Source organism: Bubalus kerabau, chromosome 8 (genome assembly GCF_029407905.1).
Source record: "Bubalus kerabau isolate K-KA32 ecotype Philippines breed swamp buffalo chromosome 8, PCC_UOA_SB_1v2, whole genome shotgun sequence".
In the NCBI taxonomy this organism is placed as follows: Eukaryota; Metazoa; Chordata; class Mammalia; order Artiodactyla; family Bovidae; genus Bubalus; species Bubalus kerabau.
The window spans coordinates 10,404,038-10,421,507 of NC_073631.1; the positions used below are offsets into that span (position 1 = coordinate 10,404,038).

General features: G+C 52.2%; 1 protein-coding gene across 1 annotated transcript in view; it reads right to left on the reverse strand.

The window, feature by feature from the left end:
* The window catches only part of ABCA13 (ATP binding cassette subfamily A member 13), a 409,559-nt gene that overhangs the window by 278,338 nt on the left and 113,751 nt on the right, over positions 1 to 17,470 (reverse strand). The window contains exons 28-29 of the mRNA XM_055589635.1: positions 16,477 to 16,616; positions 8,733 to 8,846 (exon numbers count right to left, since the gene is read on the reverse strand). Of these exons, the coding sequence (XP_055445610.1) occupies positions 8,733 to 8,846; positions 16,477 to 16,616 (254 nt within the window). The remainder of the gene's footprint in view (positions 1 to 8,732; positions 8,847 to 16,476; positions 16,617 to 17,470) is intronic.

Here is a 17,470-nt window from a genome sequence, read left to right on the forward strand (position 1 = left end):
TGCAGGTTTGATCCCTGGGTCAGGAAGATCCCCTGGAGTAGAGCATAGCAACCCACTCCAGTATTCCTGCCTGGAGAATCCCATGGGCAGAGGAGCCTGGTGGGCTACAGTCCGTGGGATCACAGAGTTGAACACGCCTGAATCACTTAGGACTCACTCATTAAAAACAAAGAATGAATTCAGTGTTGATTTGTTTTCAAATCTTCCTAACAAAACTATTTGGTGGTCCTTTATATAAATCCTTTGTGTTGCCTTTTCCACAGGCCAGTTATAAAGAGGGGGTCATTGTTACAAAAACGCTGACGAAAGGTTTCAGCCTTTTCCCAAACCCTGTCTTGAACCTGCAATATTCAAAGCCTTCTCTTTGGAAGCACGTTTCGTATCATCATGCACATCTTCTTTCACTATGGACAGTTCGAGCTCCACCTCATTGGTCAAAGGTTTCCCTGTGGAAGGTTCTCCAAGATTACTTTCATCAGCTTGATGGCCTCTTGCCTGCTTACCCTGCAGCGGACATGTGCACACGCCCACTGTGGTACCACCCACTTACTATACTCGACAAGCCACTGAGAGTGAAAATGTAGGTGCGGGGTGCCAACGCAGGATCAGCCGAAGGGAGGGGGAGCTCTGAGTGGGGATTAATTTGGGGATTTGTTAGCTCTCTGGAGAATATTGATGTTATCCTGACTTACCTTTACCAAACAACTTTATAACTTGAGGACTTCTGACAATTTTCAAATAAGAACCACCTTCGGCATTTAGCTATTTAATTTCATAGTCGCCTCTTGTCTACAGATGACAGGACTCCGTGATGAAACCTCAGTGTCCGCTTTTTTAAAATCTTGTTTCTATTCTTACACTGCCGCTGCTGCTGTTCACTCACTAAGTCGTGTCTGACTCTTGTGACCCCATGGGCTGTAGCCCACCGGGCTCCTCTGTCCATAGGTTTCTCCAGGCAAGAACACTGGAGTGGGCTGCCATTTACATCTCCAGGGATCTTCTTTGAGCACTAGCTACTTGCCCACCATTGTGGAAGGCACTTTATATGTATTAGTCATTTAATCTCAGCAACATCTCCACAAAAAGATGCTTTTAATTGAAGGAAAAAGTCAGTCAAGGTTGCCGGCATCAGCAGAATACTAACCTGGCCCTCTGGGGGCAGAGCCAGACCAGAGAAGGGCCCTGACGTCAGTTATGTAAAGTCCAAGGATATTACGGATGCTCCTTGAATGTGATCCTGATGCTAAGAAATAGAGCCACTCACCACACTTCATTCTCTTAGCAAAAAGTTCTTCAAGTGACTGATAACTGGCTTTAATTTCTAACTTGACTACTGTGTAAACAGTATTCAGCTAAACTGAAGATTTCGCCATGAAGCTAGCTTCTTGTCTTTTCCTAAAGTATGTTTGATTTACAAAGTTGTATTAGTTTCAGTTTTCAGCATAGTGATTCAATTATACATATGTGTAGTCTTTTACTCTTTTTCATATTCTTTTCCATTTTAGGTTATTACAAGATATTGAATATGGTTCCCTGTGCTATACAGTAAGTTGTTGTTTATCTGTTTTATATACAGTAGTGACTGTTAACCCCAAGCTCCTAATTTTTCCCTACCCCTCCACAAACCACCTGATTCTTGAGATGGATTTGGGCACTGTCACATGCTCTCCTGCTCACATGTCTCATGCTACTTTCTAGACACTCGATTTGCTGTTTATTATCCTGCATATAGGGCTTCCTCAGTGGTTCAGTGGGAAAGAATCTGCCTGTAATGCAGGAGCCACAGGAGATACGGCTTTGATTTCTGGGTCGGTAAGATCCCCTGGAGGAGGGCATGGCAACCCACGCCTGTATTCTTGCCTGGAGAATCCCGCGGACAGAGGAGCCTGGCAGGCTACAGTCCACATGGTCACAGAGAGTCAGACACGACTGAAGGGACTAAGCACACCCACACATATTGCATGTAATCATCTGTAGTTACAGCAGAGCCCTTATCAAAGCCTGAACTATTTACCATATATGATTCATAACAGAAAATGTCTCCTGATCTTTATGTCAGCAGACGAACCCACAGGAAAACAAAGAAGAAAGCAGTAACAGCCATACCCACCCCAAGAGCATCACAGGCTTCCAACTCCAGGAACGGAACCGGCCAAGGCCCACTGCTATGCTCGGAAATCCTTGCCCAGAGGCCACACCTCCCCAGGCTGCTCTCAGCCGTGACCATCGCCAAAGTCATGCCTAAGAGCCACGGCGCCCCGACACAGGAACCCATCCCCTGGTAACTGACTTCAGCTCAACGGAAGCACTCACCAAACACGGGCTGGTGGGGGCATTTCCACCCAGCCCCACAACCCACATCTTGCAGGGCCAAATCTACTGACTGGGGACCCAGCACCCAAACTCCCCTGCCTCGCCAGCCTCCCCAGCCTTCCCTGCCTCCCCTGCCTCCCCAGCCTTCCCTGCCTCCCCTGCCTCCCCTGCCTCCCCTGCCTCCCCAGCCTCCCCTGCCTCCCCTGCCTCCCCAGCCTCCCCTGTCTCCCAGCCTCCCCTACCTCCTCAGCCTCCACAACCTCCCCAGCCTCCCAGCATCCCCTACCTCCTCAGCCTCCCCAGCCTCCCACCATCCCCTACCTCCTCAGCCTCCCCAGCCTCCCCTGCCTCCCCTACCTCCTCAGCCTCCCCAGCCTCCCCTGCCTCCCCAGCCTCCCACCATCCCCTACCTCCCCAGCCTCCCCTGCCTCCCCACCCTCCCCAGCCTCCCCAGCCTCCCCTGCCTCCCCTGCCTCCCCTGACTCCCCAGCCTCCGCTGCCTCCCCTTCCTCCCCTGTATCCCTTTCCTCCACAGCCTCCCCTGCCTCCCCTTCCTCCTCAGCCTCCCCTGCCTACCCTGCCTCCCCAGCCTCCCCTGTCTCCCAGCCTCCCCTACCTCCTCAGCCTCCACAACCTCCCCTGCATCCCCAGCCTCCCAGCATCCCCTACCTCCTCAGCCTCCCCAGCCTCCCCTGCCTCCCCAGCCTCCCACCATCCCCTACCTCCCCAGCCTCCCCTGCCTCCCCACCCTCCCCAGCCTCCCCAGCCTCCACTGCCTCCCCTGCCTCCCCTGACTCCCCAGCCTCCGCTGCCTCCGCTTCCTCCCCTGTATTCCCTTCCTCCCCAGCCTCCCCTGCCTCCCCTGACTCTCCAGCCTCCCCTGCCTCCGCTGCCTCCCCTTCCTCCCCTGTATCCCCTTCCTCCCCAGCCTCCCCTGCCTCCCCTTCCTCCCCAGCGTCCCCTGCCTCCCCTTCCTCCCCAGCCTCCCCTGCCTCCCCTACCTCCCCAGCCTCCCCTGACTCCCCTGCCTCCCCTTCCTCCCCAGCCTCCCCTGCCTCCCCAGCCTCCCCTGCCTCCCCAGTCTCTCCAGCCTCCCCTTCCTCCCCAGCGTCCCCTGCCTCCCCTTCCTCCCCAGCCTCCCCTGCCTCCTCTGCCTCCCCTGCCTCCCAGCCTCCCTTGCTTCATCAGCCTCCCTTGCTTCATCAGCCTCCCTTGTTTCATCAGCTTCCCCAGCCTCCCCTGCCTCCCCTGCCACACCTGACTCCCCTCCCTCCCCTGCCTCCCCTGACTCCCCTGACTCCCCTGCCTCCCTTGCCTCCTCAGCCTCCCCTGCCTCCCCAGTCCCTCCTGCCTCCCCTGCCTCCTCAGGATCCCCTGCCTCCCCTCCCTCCTAGCCTCCCCTGCCTCCTAAGCCTCCCCAGCCTCCCCTGCCTCACCCTGCCTCCCCAGCCTCCCCTGCCTCTCCCTGCCTCCTCTGCCTCCCCAGCCTCCCCTGCCTCCCCTGCCTCCCCAGCCTCCCCTGCCTCCCTTACTTCATCAGCCTCCCCTTTGTCCCCAGCCTCCCCTGCCTCCCTTGATTCATCAGCCTCCCTTGCTTCATCAGCCTCCCCTGCCTCCCCTGCCTCCCCCTGCCTCCCCAGCCTCCCCTGCCTCTCCCTGCCTCCTCTGCCTCCCCAGCCTCCCCTGCCTCCCCTGCCTCCCCAGCCTCCCCTGCCTCCCTTACTTCATCAGCCTCCCCTTTGTCCCCAGCCTCCCCTTCCTCCCTTGATTCATCAGCCTCCCTTGCTTCATCAGCCTCCCTTGCTTCACCAGCCTCCCTTGCTTCATCAGCATCCCCTGCCTCCCCTGCCTCCCTTGCTTCATCAGCATCCCCTGACTCCCCTGCTTCCCCTGCCTCCCTTGATTCATCATCCTCCCTTGCTTCATCAGCCTCCCCTGCCTCCCCCTGCCTCCCCAGCCTCCCCTGCCTCTCCCTGCCTCCTCTGCCTCCCCAGCCTCCCCTGCCTCCCCTGCCTCCCCCTGCCTCCCCAGCCTCCCCTGCCTCTCCCTGCCTCCTCTGCCTCCCCAGCCTCCCCAGCCTCCCCTGCCTCTCCCTGCCTCCTCTGCCTCCCCAGCCTCCCCTGCCTCCCCTGCCTCCCCAGCCTCCCCTTCCTCCCTTGATTCATCAGCCTCCCTTGCTTCATCAGCCTCCCTTGCTTCACCAGCCTCCCTTGCTTCATCAGCATCCCCTGCCTCCCCTGCCTCCCTTGCTTCATCAGCATCCCCTGACTCCCCTGCTTCCCCTGCCTCCCTTGATTCATCATCCTCCCTTGCTTCATCAGCCTCCCCTGCCTCCCCTGCCTCCCCCTGCCTCCCCAGCCTCCCTTGCTTCATCAGCCTCCCTTGCTTCATCAGCCTCCCCTGCCTCCCCTGCCTCCCCTGACTCCCCAGCCTCCGCTGCCTCCCCTTCCTCCCCTGTATCCCCTTCCTCCACAGCCTCCCCTGCCTCCCCTTCCTCCTCAGCCTCCCCTGCCTCCCCTGCCTCCCCAGCCTCCCCAGCCTCCCCTGTCTCCCAGCCTCCCCTACCTCCTCAGCCTCCACAACCTCCCCTGCATCCCCAGCCTCCCAGCATCCCCTACCTCCTCAGCCTCCCCAGCCTCCCCTGCCTCCCCAGCCTCCCACCATCCCCTACCTCCCCAGCCTCCCCTGCCTCCCCACCCTCCCCAGCCTCCACTGCCTCCCCTGCCTCCCCTGACTCCCCAGCCTCCGCTGCCTCCGCTTCCTCCCCTGTATCCCCTTCCTCCCCATCCTCCCCTGCCTCCCCTGCCTCCCCAGCCTCCCCTGTCTCCCAGCCTCCCCTACCTCCTCAGCCTCCACAACCTCCCCTGCATCCCCAGCCTCCCAGCATCCCCTACCTCCTCAGCCTCCCCAGCCTCCCCTACCTCCTCAGCCTCCCCAGTCTCCCCTGCCTCCCCAGCCTCCCACCATCCCCTACCTCCCCAGCCTCCCCTGCCTCCCCACCCTCCCCAGCCTCCCCTGCCTCCCCTGACTCTCCAGCCTCCCCTGCCTCCGCTGCCTCCCCTTCCTCCCCTGTATCCCCTTCCTCCCCAGCCTCCCCTGCCTCCCCTTCCTCCCCAGCGTCCCCTGCCTCCCCTTCCTCCCCAGCCTCCCCTGCCTTCCCTTCCTCCTCTGCCTCCCCTACCTCCCCAGCCTCCCCTGACTCCCCTGCCTCCCCTTCCTCCCCAGCCTCCCCTGCATCCCCAGCCTCCCCTGCCTCCCCAGTCTCCCCAGCCTCCCCTGCCTCCCCTGCCTCCCCTGCCTCCCCAGACTCCCAGCCTCCCCAGCCTCCCCTGCCTCCCCTGCCTCCCCAGCCTCCCCTGCCTCCCCTGCCTCCCCTTCCTCCCCAGCCTCCTCTGCCTCCCCTTCCTCCCCAGCCTCCCCTTCCTCCCCAGCCTCCCCTGCCTCCCCTTCCTCCCCTGCCTCCCCTGCCACCCCAGCCTCCCCTGACTCCTTTGCCTCCCCTTCCTCCCCAGCTTCCCCTGCCTCCCCTGCCTCTCCTGTCTCCCCAGCCTCCCCTGACTCCCCTGCCTTCCCAGCCTCCCAATCCTCCCCAGCCTCCCCTGACTCAACTGCCTCCCCATCCTCCCTTACCTCCTCAGCTCCCCCAGCCTCCCTCTGCCTCCTCAGCCTCCCTGTCTCCCAAGTCTCTCCTGCCTCCTCTGCTGCCCCTGCCTCCTCTGCCTCCCCTGCCTCCCAGCCTCCCTTGCTTCATCAGCCTCCCTTGCTTCATCAGCCTCCCTTGTTTCATCAGCTTCCCCAGCCTCCCCTGCCTCCCCTGCCACACCTGACTCCCCTCCCTCCCCTGCCTCCCCTGCCTCCCCTGACTCCCCTGCCTCCCTTGCCTCCTCAGCCTCCCCTGCCTCCCCAGTCCCTCCTGCCTCCCCTGCCTCCTCAGGATCCCCTGCCTCCCCTCCCTCCCAGCCTCCCCTGACTTCTCAGCCTCCCCTGCCTCCTAAGCCTCCCCAGCCTCCCCTGCCTCACCCTGCCTCCCCAGCCTCCCCTGCCTCTCCCTGCCTCCTCTGCCTCCCCAGCCTCCCCTGCCTCCCCTGCCTCCCTTACTTCATCAGCCTCCCCTTTGTCCCCAGCCTCCCCTGCCTCCCTTGATTCATCAGCCTCCCTTGCTTCATCAGCCTCCCCTGCCTCCCCTGCCTCCCCCTGCCTCCCCCGCCTCCCTTGCTTCATCAGCCTCCCTTGCTTCACCAGCCTCCCTTGCTTCATCAGCATCCCCTGCCTCCCCTGCCTCCCTTGCTTCATCAGCATCCCCTGACTCCCCTGCTTCCCCTTCCTCCCCTGCCTCCCCTGCCTCCCCAGCCTCCCCTGCCTCCCCTGCCTCCCCCTGCCTCCCCAGCCTCCCTTGCTTCATCAGCATCCCTTGCTTCATCAGCATCCCCTGCCTCCCCTGCCTCCCCTGCCTCCCCCTGCCTCCCCAGCCTCCCTTGCTTCATCAGCATCCCTTGCTTCATCAGCCTCCCCAGCCTCCCCTGCCTCTCCTGCCTCCCTTGCTTCATCAGCCTCCCCTGCCTCCCATGCCTCCCCAGCCTCCCCTGCCTCCCTTGCTTCATCAACCTCCCCTGCCTCCCCAGCCTCCCTTGCTTCATCAGCCTCCCTTGCTTCACCAGCCTCCCTTGCTTCATCAGCATCCCCTGCCTCCCCTGCCTCCCCTGCCTCCCCCTGCCTCCCCAGCCTCCCTTGCTTTATCAGCCTGCCTTGCTTCATCAGCCTGCCTTGCTTCATCAGCATCCCCTGCCTCCCCTGCCTCCCCCTGCCTCCCCAGCCTCCCCTGCCTCCCTTGCTTCATCAGCCTCCCCAGCCTCCCCTGCCTCTCCTGCCTCCCTTGCTTCATCAGCCTCCCCTGCCTCCCCAGCCTCCCCTGCCTTCCCCTGCCTCCCCTGCCTCTCCTGCCTCCCTTGCTTCATCAGCCTCCCCTGCCTCCCTTGCTTCATCAGCCTCCCCTTCCTCCCCAGCCTCCCCTGCCTCCCCAGCCTCCCCTGCCTCCCTTGCTTCACCTGCCTCCCCTGCCTCACCAACCTCTCCTACGTTCCTGCCTCCCTGCCTCTGCCTCAACACCTCTTTCCTTAACAAAATCCTCACAGATGCAATCTCATCTCAGTATCTGCTTTGGGAAGGACCCAGATGCAGAGACATCTTCCTACGTACCAGTGCTTTGCTGCTGCTGCTGCTAAGTCGCTTCAGTCATGTCTGACTCTGTGTGACCCCATAGATGGCAGCCCCAGGCTCCGCCATCCCTGGGATTCTCCAGGCAAGAACACTGGAGTGGGTTGCCATTTCCTTCTCCAATGCATGAAAGTGAAAAGTGGAAGTGAAGCTGCTCAGTCCTGTCCGACTTACATAATCTAAATCGCTTCACAGTTCAAAACTGTGGTTCTTTCCTCCCTTCACAGGTAAGAAGCCCAAGGCACAGAGAAGTTCAGGATCACACAGCAGTGGGGACAGGGCTGGGAATCCAGACTCTCCAGCTCTGAGTCCCTTCTCGGGAGCACCTAGAACTACACGTCTGGTGGATAAGAAACAAACCAAACAAGAACAAAACGTAGGTATGTTTTCTCAAGCTCAAGTTAGAGCAACACAGATGCCCCAGAAAGTTATCATGTGACCTACCTTGATTAAAGTTTTGTAATTAATGATTGTCCTTCTCTGAAGAGGTTGAGACATTTGAAGCTAAAATCCATGATTTTTTGGAATACATTATGTTCTCAATACAGAATATTAGGGAATGAAGGGTTTTAACAGGCCCACAGTTCAAAAGCATGCAAACCTTCCAAAAAGATTTCAGTTGGCAGAGCTGATGAACTGGAATCGGGAGATTTAGATTGACATATATACACTATTGATAACTGTGTATAAAATAGATAACTAATAGAACCCACGGTATAGCACAGGGAACTCTAACCAATACTCTGTGGGAACCTAAACGAGAAGAAAATCCAAAAGGGGGATATACATATGGCTGATTCATTTTGCTGTACAGCAGAAACTGACGCAGCAGTGTAAAGCAAATATATTCCAATAAAAAACTGAGACCAAGGCACGAGCTACTTGTCTCTTTGTGTGGCCCTGAAATAAACCATTCTCTGCTCAAAAAAAAAAAAAAAACCAGCTTTAAGTTAATATGGAATTTAAAGCACAAATAAATATTAATGAATTATTGATCATTCTCACAGCAGTAAGATCTTACATGGACAAAACAACTGATCATTTACAAGAAGTTTTCACACTTATCCAATTTCACATCAACATTACTAGTCACCCAGCAAAGCCAAGCCGCAGGTGACTCTCTAGTGCTCTCTGAAGGAGACCTCTGGTTTTGCAGACACACCTGGGGTCTCCCAGCCCTTGGTGGCAAAGGGGCCACCCCTCACCTGCAGCTGGTGGAGCATCTGGCCATTTCCGCTGCTCTGAAAAATGCTGGACGCGCTCAGCAGTGTTTCTGACAAAGTCTTCAACTTGCCCACAAAATCAAAAGTATGATTTACCTGCAAAATAAAGCACATCAGGGTGTGTCTCTAGTTCAGCTATGTTGCACTAGGCAGATCCTTCAGCCTTGTGGCTGCCACAACAAGGAGATACACATTATGTGCAACTTGGCCATCAGAGCAAAGATCTTCCAAGGCCACATGTCACCGGATAAGGTGACCGTGCCAGTGCCCCTTCCTCCAGGCTCCTTCCACTGCGTGCTGCCCATCTGTTCACCATGGAGTCCCCAGGGTACAGGTCACTCTAAGAATGAATGTTCCAGTACACACTGGCTAAATAAGACAACATCTGCCCCCACGTCCTCCTCAACCATACATTCTCAACTAGCATCTATGATCTGGTTTATGATACCCAACTCTATTTAGGAGAAAGCAAAACTGTTTCTAATTAGAGGATAATTTTTTTATTTAGAGGATAATTGCTTTTTTTGTGTTGGTTTCTGCCATACAGCAACTCAAATAAGTCCATTCTGAAGGAGATCAACCCTGGGATTTATTTGGAAGGAATGATGCTAAAGCTGAAACTCCAGTACTTTGGCCACCTCATGCAAAGAGTTGACTCATTGGAAAAGACTCTGATGCTGGGAGGGATTGGGGGCAGGAGGAGAAGGGGACAACACAGGATGAGATGGCTGGATGGCATCACTGACTCGATGGACGTGAGTCTGAGTGAACTCCGGGAGTTGGTGATGGACAGGGAGGCCTGGCATGCTGCGATTCATGGGGTCGCAAAGAGTTGGACATGACTGAGCGACTAATCTGATCTGATCTGATATATATCCCCTCTCTTCAAGCCTCGCTCCGCATTCCCATCCCGTCCCACTTCTCTAGGTTTTCACAGAGCGCGGGTTTGAGCTCCCTGTGTCATACAACAAATTCCCACCAGCTATCTATTTTACACATGGTGTGTAATGTTTTTACATTTCAATGCTACTCTCTCAATTCATCCTACCTACTCCTTCCACCGCTGTGTCCACAAGTCTGTTCACTAAGCCTGTGTCTACATTTCTTCCCTGCAAATAGGCTCGTCAGTACTATTTTTCTAGATCCCATATATATGCATTAATTACAATATTTGTTTTTATCTTTCTGACTTACTTCACTCTGTATAATAGGATCTAGGTTCATCCACTTCACTACAACTGACTCCCAACTCATTTCTTTTTATGGCTAAGTAGTAGTCAATTACATATATGTATCACAACTTTATCCATTCTCTGTCAGTGGATATCTAGGTTGCTTCCATGTCCTGGCTATTGTAAACAGTGCTGCAATGAAATCTGAGGTGCATGTATCTTTTTGAATTGTGGTTTTCTCAGGGTATACGCCCAGTAGTATGAAAGTGTTAGTCGCTCAGTCGCATCCCACTCTTCACAACCCTGTGGACTGTAGTTTGCCAGGCTGCTCTGTCCATGGAGTTCCCCAGGCAAGAATGCTGGAGTGGGTAGCCACTCCAGGGAAATAGAAGGGGAGTAAAAACAGTGACAGATTTTATCCTCTTGGGCTCCCAAATCACTGCAGACAGTGACTGCAGCCATGAAATTAAAAAACACTTGCTCCTTGAAAAGAAACCTATGACAAACCTAGATGGCGTTAAAAATCAAAGACATCACTTTGCCAACAAAGGTCCATCCAGTCAAAGGTATGGTTTTTCCAGTAGTCATGTATGGATGTGAAAGTTGGACCTTAAAGAAGGCTGAGCACCAAAGAATTGATGCTTTTGAACTGTGGTGTTAGAGAAGACTCTTGAGAGTCCTTTGGACAGCAAAGAGATCAAATCAGTCAATCCTAAAGGAAATCAACTCTGAGTATTCATTGGAAGGACTCATGCTGAAACTGAAGCTCCGATACTTTGACCACCTGCTGCGAAGAGCCATCTCAGTGGAAAAGGCCCTGATGCTGGGAAACACTGAAGATAAAAGGAGAAGAGGATGTCAGAGGATGAGATGGTTGGATGGCATCACTGACTCAGTGGACATGAGTTTGAGGAAACTCCAGGAGATGGTGAAGGACAGGGAAGCCTGGCGTGATGCAGTCCATGGGGTCACAAAGAGTCAAACACGACTTACCAACTGAACAACAACCATGTCCAGTGGTGGGATTGCTGGGTCATATGGTAGTTTTATTCCTAGTTTGTTAAGGAATTTCCATACTGTTCTCCATAGTGCCTGTATTAATTTACATTATAACCAGTAGTGCAAAACTCTATTTATTTATTTATTGCTGCTGGCAGAGCAAATGAGCATAAGGTTTTTGTAAAATAATTTGGTATCATAAAAAATATTCATAGTCACTGACCTACAAAAAACTTCCTTGCCTTTTTCTCTCAAAATAAAAGGATACTGTCCTAAGGAAATATTTGAAATGAAATACAAAGCTATACCCACGAAGATGCCTCTATGTGTGTGTATGTGTGTGAGTGTGTGCACACTTAATCATGTCCAACTCTTTGCAACCCTGTGGACTGTAGCCTGCCAAGCTCCTCTGTCCATGGAATTCCCCAGGCAAGAATACTGGAGTGGGTTGCCATTTCCTTCCCCAGGGGATCTTCCTGACCCAGGGATCGAACCCACATCCCTTGCGTCTCTTGCACTGGCAGGTGGATTCTTTGCCACTGAGCCACCTGGAAAGCCCCATGAAGATGCCTATGGCCACATTACTATATTTCTATATCAAAAACAGTCTAAATGCAAAGAGATAAGATTATAGAGGGTTTGGGAGTCCAACCACACACCTCTGAGGTCACAAGGGCACAGGTCACGCCAGCTCAGGGGCTGGAAAGAAGCGAGGGGCTCCTGCTGCTAATTCCCACCAGGAGTCCAGGACAGGATGAAGCACTCACCAGCACATGGCTGCCTCTGCCGCCTCCTGCCCTCCCTGCCCTGCACCTGTGCCCACCCCCTGCTCGGCTGCTGGGGTCTGAGCCATAAAGGGAGGTGCAGCCTGTCCATACGCCTCCCCTCTGGCCTTCACATGACCCTGGGAGGTGTGCACCCACATGACGTCTGTGTTATTTACCCACCCGGGTAAGTGTGAGCCTCTGTTCCTAAGGATGAGCAAGCATGGGAAACACCAAGGGGCACATGAAGAGATCCTTCTATTCAAAAGACGAGGCCAGTGTATGCGTCAGAATAAAGGTCTTTATCTGGAACTGATTTAGGGTAAGACAGGAAAAAATGTATGAAGCAACTACTGTGTATTTCAAGAAACATCCAGGAGCACAGAGGAGGTGGTGAGGAGGCCGTGATGACACGGGAACGACCCCACAGGAAGAGGTGTGACCCAGAGGCTGAGCACAAGCTCAGAATCAAAGCAAAGGGGGCAGACTGGGGACTGGTCTGGAGCCATAACACAGACCCCACTCCAGCCCTCAGAGGAGGCTAGAGACAAAGAAGGAAGAGGACAAGTCAGAGACAATCAAGACAGATGCAAGAGATCTAAGCCAGGGAGGACTCGGAACTCAGAGCAGAGAAAGGGCTAGATAACAGGCCCAGTTATCACAGGAAGGGGAAACCCACTGCTGAGTCTGCACATCTGAAGACCATTTCTGGTTTGTTTGTTTGTTTGTTTTTTAATTGAAGTATAGTTGCTATACAATATATATAAGTTACAGGTATACAATATAGTGATTCAAAATTTTTAAAGATTATACTCTATTTTAGTTATTATAAAATACTGGCTATATTCCCTATGCGGTACAATATACCCATGCAGCTTATTTCATACATAAGAGTCTGTACCTCTTGTTCCCCAGCCCCTGTTCCACCCCACTCTCCCAACTGACAACCACTAGTTTGCTCTCTATATCTGTGAGTCTGCTGCTTTTTTTAAGGGTTGTCTTTTTATTACTGTTATTTGCACTGGATCTTTGTTGCTGCACACCGGGCTGTCTCTAGATGCAGTGAGCAGGGGCTAATCTTCACTGCTGTTCGCAGACTTCTCATTGCGGTGGCTTCTCTTGTTGCAGAGAACAGGCTCTGGCACCCTGGCTTCAGTACTTTTGGCTCTCGGGCTCTAGAGCACAGGCTCAGCAGTTGAGGCACATGGGTTTAATTGTGCCTTAGTTGCTCCACAGACAACAACTACGATTCCACAGCAGACTCTTCCTGGACCAGGGATCAAACCCATGTCTCCTACACCAGCAGGCAGATTCTTACCCACTGCAACACCAGGAAAGTCCTGCTTCTCTTTTGTTATATTCACTAGTTTCATTTTTTTTTTAGACTCCACATTTAAGTTCTTGTCTTTCTCTGACTTATTTCACTTAGCATAAAAAACTAAACAAATCAGCAAACAAAACAGAAACACACTCAGAGATTCAGAGAACAAACTGGTGGTCTCCAGTGAAATAGGCAAAGGCACAGACTTCCTGGAGAAGCCCTCCCCACTTCAGGCAGAAGCACTGGAAATCACTGGAAGCCTCATGGGCACCAGATGAACCGAGCAGATCAAAATAACAGCACAAAGCCTGTGATGATTAGACGTCCCTGGAGTCACAGCCTACAAACAAGGCTGAGACCTATGTGTTGAACCTAAACAACAGACTGTCTGCAAATATGAAAGGTATTTCTTACAGAGTCTCTGAACGTAACAGTCAAAATGCCCACAATACAACCGAACATCACCTGCCACACACAGAACCAGAGAACTCACAAGCAGTCAACTGACGCCAATAATGAGACAAAGCTGATGCTGGAACGATCTGGCGAGTATTTTAAAGCTGTCATCATAGAAATGCTTCAACAAGCAATTCAAAATTATCTTGAAGCAAATTAAATAGCAGAAAATCTCAACAAGAAAATACAAGTTATTAGAAAGACAGATAAGCACAGGGCAGTACAGAACTGGAAAACGCCATAACAAAAAGTATTTTAAATTTGCCAGATGACCTCAAGTAGAAGAGTAGAAATGACAGAGGACAGGACCAGTGAACTTGAGGACAGGATATTACACATCAACCAATATGAGCAAGAGGAAAAAACAGACAAGGCGGCCAGAGCTTTGGGGACCTGTAGGACAACAACAAAAGGTTCCATGTTTGTATCTGAGTCCAAGAAAGATAGGAGTGGGGCTGAAAAGCTATCAGAAGAAATAATGGCTGAAAACTTCCCCAAACTGGTAAAATAGAAAACTTACAGAATCAAAAACTTGAACAAAACCTTCAGATGGTTGTAGAGAGACCGGGAGGCTCGGAGCTCGGAGCCCCACCTGGAAGTGGGCGCAATTCTCAGAACTGCCACAGCCTCAAGTCTTATCTTCACTTCTACCTCCTTGGGAGAAACTGCTCGGGTTCTGTTTTCACCTATCAATCACCTAATAACTGCTGGTTTTAGAAAATAGCCTCTCTTATTTGCAGTTAATTCTGACTTTAAAAAAAAAGAAAGAAAGAGGTGACTGGGTCTCAGCATGAGATCTTAGCTGTGGGCTTATTTTTTCTGCTCATTATTTTCTTATTTACATCACCCTGCTCCCTCCTCAGCATTCAGAATATTTGCCTAATGCTTCTAAGGGGAATGAGGCCTGAGGGACCTGGAAGAGGAACAAGGTTTCTGAGTCAAAGGACATGAGCTGGAGGCAAGGTTGGCCAAGGACTGTGGAGAGACCCTGAGCAAACCATCTCAGCTCTGAAGCCAGGTTTACAAAGCAGCCTGGCGAAGGTGATCGTCTCTCATGGTGCTTGGATGTGGCTGGCTGGCTGGCTGTCCTGGCTCGGCCGTCTCACAGCTGGCACCCTAATTAACCTGTGGCCTTGGACTCGGGGACAGAATGATGACATCACACAGACATCCGCGGTCTCTAGGAGCAGCATGCATCCCGGGGGCTGGCGATTATCTCGTTTCACAGAACAGTGTATTCCCAGACCTACTGATGCTGCTTTCTCAAGGGACCGCCGCTTTACAGGGGATTACATCAAACTAGTCTATTCGTAAATGTAATTACTTTTTCTCTGGGCAACCTTGCTGCATTTTGATAAAATGTTTCATGTTGAACATTTCCACCCACCCGAGAATCTCACTCCGGGGTGAACGCTGAGGACCTACTTTCAGATGAGTGATCTGATGCCCGCAGTCAGACATCAAATGAGTGCGAGTTCTGTTCCCTCTGAGGGGCTCCCCGGGGACAGTTGCTGCCTCCTGGGGCCACAGTGCTCTGTGCACACACACAGTCCTGCGTGCAGGGCACATGCGCCTCCAGCCTGTGCCTGGTTCACTTACAGACTCCAGTCGTGGGAGGCTCCCACCTCACGGACATCTTTCATCTTTGACAAGCAGCAGAAAGCAAAATTTTCATTTCTATTCAGTTACTTAATCATCAGGCTTTATGTCCACTTGAGGCTGATTCTCATCCTCCCAAAGTTCCCCTGAAGGCAGTCACGTGCTGAAGGTGGATAAACACTACACACAGGCATAAAATCGTGCAGAGCATCTGATCAGGAATCTAGTGTCCCAGGCTGATAATAGTAAAGGGTGCTGCAGGGTACAAGCTCTTTCCCACATGATAACCTAACACTGTAAATACAGCTGGTGAAAAGCATTTGCTATGGAGTCCACAATATGCTTCCATGGCCCAGCTAATGAGGGCTTCCCTGATGGCTCAGTGAAAGAATCCATTTGCAAGGCAGGAGACACAGGAGACATGGGTTTGATCCCTGTGTGAGGAAGATCCGCTGGAGAGGAAATGGCAACCTACTCCAGTATTCTTGCCTGGAAAATCCCATGGACAGGGAAGCATGGCAGGCTACAGTCCATAGGGTTGCAAAGAGTCAGACACAACTGAGTGACTGAGCATGCATGCACCAGCTAATCAGTATGGGAGAGTAAACCTCACCAGCCTTCACTATGTTCCATCTGTAAAATGGACCTAGTAGCACCTACCCGCAGGCTTCCCTGATGGCTCAGTGGCAAAGAATCCACCTGCCAATGCAGGAAATGCGGGTTCAGTCCCTGGGTCGGGAATATCCCCTGAAGAAGGAAATGGCAACCCACTCTAGTACTCTTGCCTGGAGAATCCCATGGACAGAGGAGCCTGGCGGGCTACAGTCCATGGGGTCACAAAGAGTCAGACACGACTGAAGCAACTTAGCACGCACGAGAAGGTAAGAAGCCTAAGAAAGGGAAAACGCGCAGAGCTGTGCAATGCCCAAACTCTGCCAGGGAAGCTCTCTACCTCTTCACCTGAGCTTGCCTGCCATCGGGCGGAGTGGGGCAGGGACCAAGGAATGAAAGTGAGGGCACCAAGGCTCGCCACCAACTTGGGAAACGACACGACCAGACCCATACCACAAACTCAGGGTCTGACTCTCCCTTCATCACCAGGTGCCCACCTATTCTCCACATCCTCCTGGGACCACCTGACCGGCCTTCTTTCTGTCTAATTGCTCCCCCTGCATTGGTTACTCTAAACAACACCTCCTCCCCACAGATGTCCTGAAAGAATGATGCAGCACGTCTAAGCTCAATAACAAAGGGCACAGGCAAAAAAAAAAAAAAAAAGGCAAAATGAATTGTCATCAACATAAGAAAACTGTGTGTAATCCGAGCTATACAACAATCATGATAAACATTTTAGCAACCTGCTCCCCACTGCACTTCTGGTATGGTCTATAACACGCTCATTCGGTCATACTCACCTTCTGAATGACTTTATTAATCTCTGGAGTGTTTGGTGTATACAGTATTTTTCCATGTAATACAGGTTTTAGGAAGGACCACACCAAAGCGCCATTTGGAGACTGCAGAATTTCCTGATAAAGCTTCAAGCAAAATGGTGCTGTCAGCATTAAAAAAAAAAAGAAAAGAAAGTGTTACTCATGATACAGGATGCCCAGGATAACAGGAGAATTTACTTATATGGCCAGGACACCTCACTTTCAAATAAGTGGTTTATATTTTTTTTTCATGATTCAATTCTGAATTGGGGCAGTCAGGTCAGAAATAATTTTTTGGTCCCTGTCATTAGCAGTTCGTTTCTCAAAACTTTGTTCCCATCGATATTTTGAATGAAAAGGAAATATGATTTTCACATTTTTAAACTAAATCATCAGTAAAGCTACCAAATAATGACAAAGACACTTGAAAATGAAAACAGTGATGTAAAAGGAATGCATCTGCTGTTTAATCTAGAAAATTTTCATTTCAACAGTCACAGTATCAAGATTAGAATTAGGTTTTTCTTATGAAATGCTACAGGCTTTTTCATAATCCTAAAGATTTAGCTTTATGAAATGCTACAGGCTTTCCTTTGCTGCATTTATGAAGAACTGCTGCTACTACTGACTACTGACTAACTATTGAAGTACTGACTACTTTTGTTACATTAAAGAGCCTGCTGCTGCTGCTGCTAAGTCCTTCAGTCGTGTCCGACTCTGTGTGACCCCATAGACGGCAGCCCACCAGGCTACCCCGTCCCTGGGATTCTCCAGGCAAGAACACTGGAGTGGGTTGCCATTTCCTTCTCCAATGCATGAAAGTGAAAAGTGAAAGGGAAGTCGCTCAGTTGTGTCCGACTCCTAGCGACCCCATGGACTGCAGCCCACCAGACTCCTCTGTCCATGGGCTTTTCCAGGCAAGAGTACTGGAGTGGGGTGCCACTGCCTTCTCCATTAAAGAGCCTAGCTTTCACCA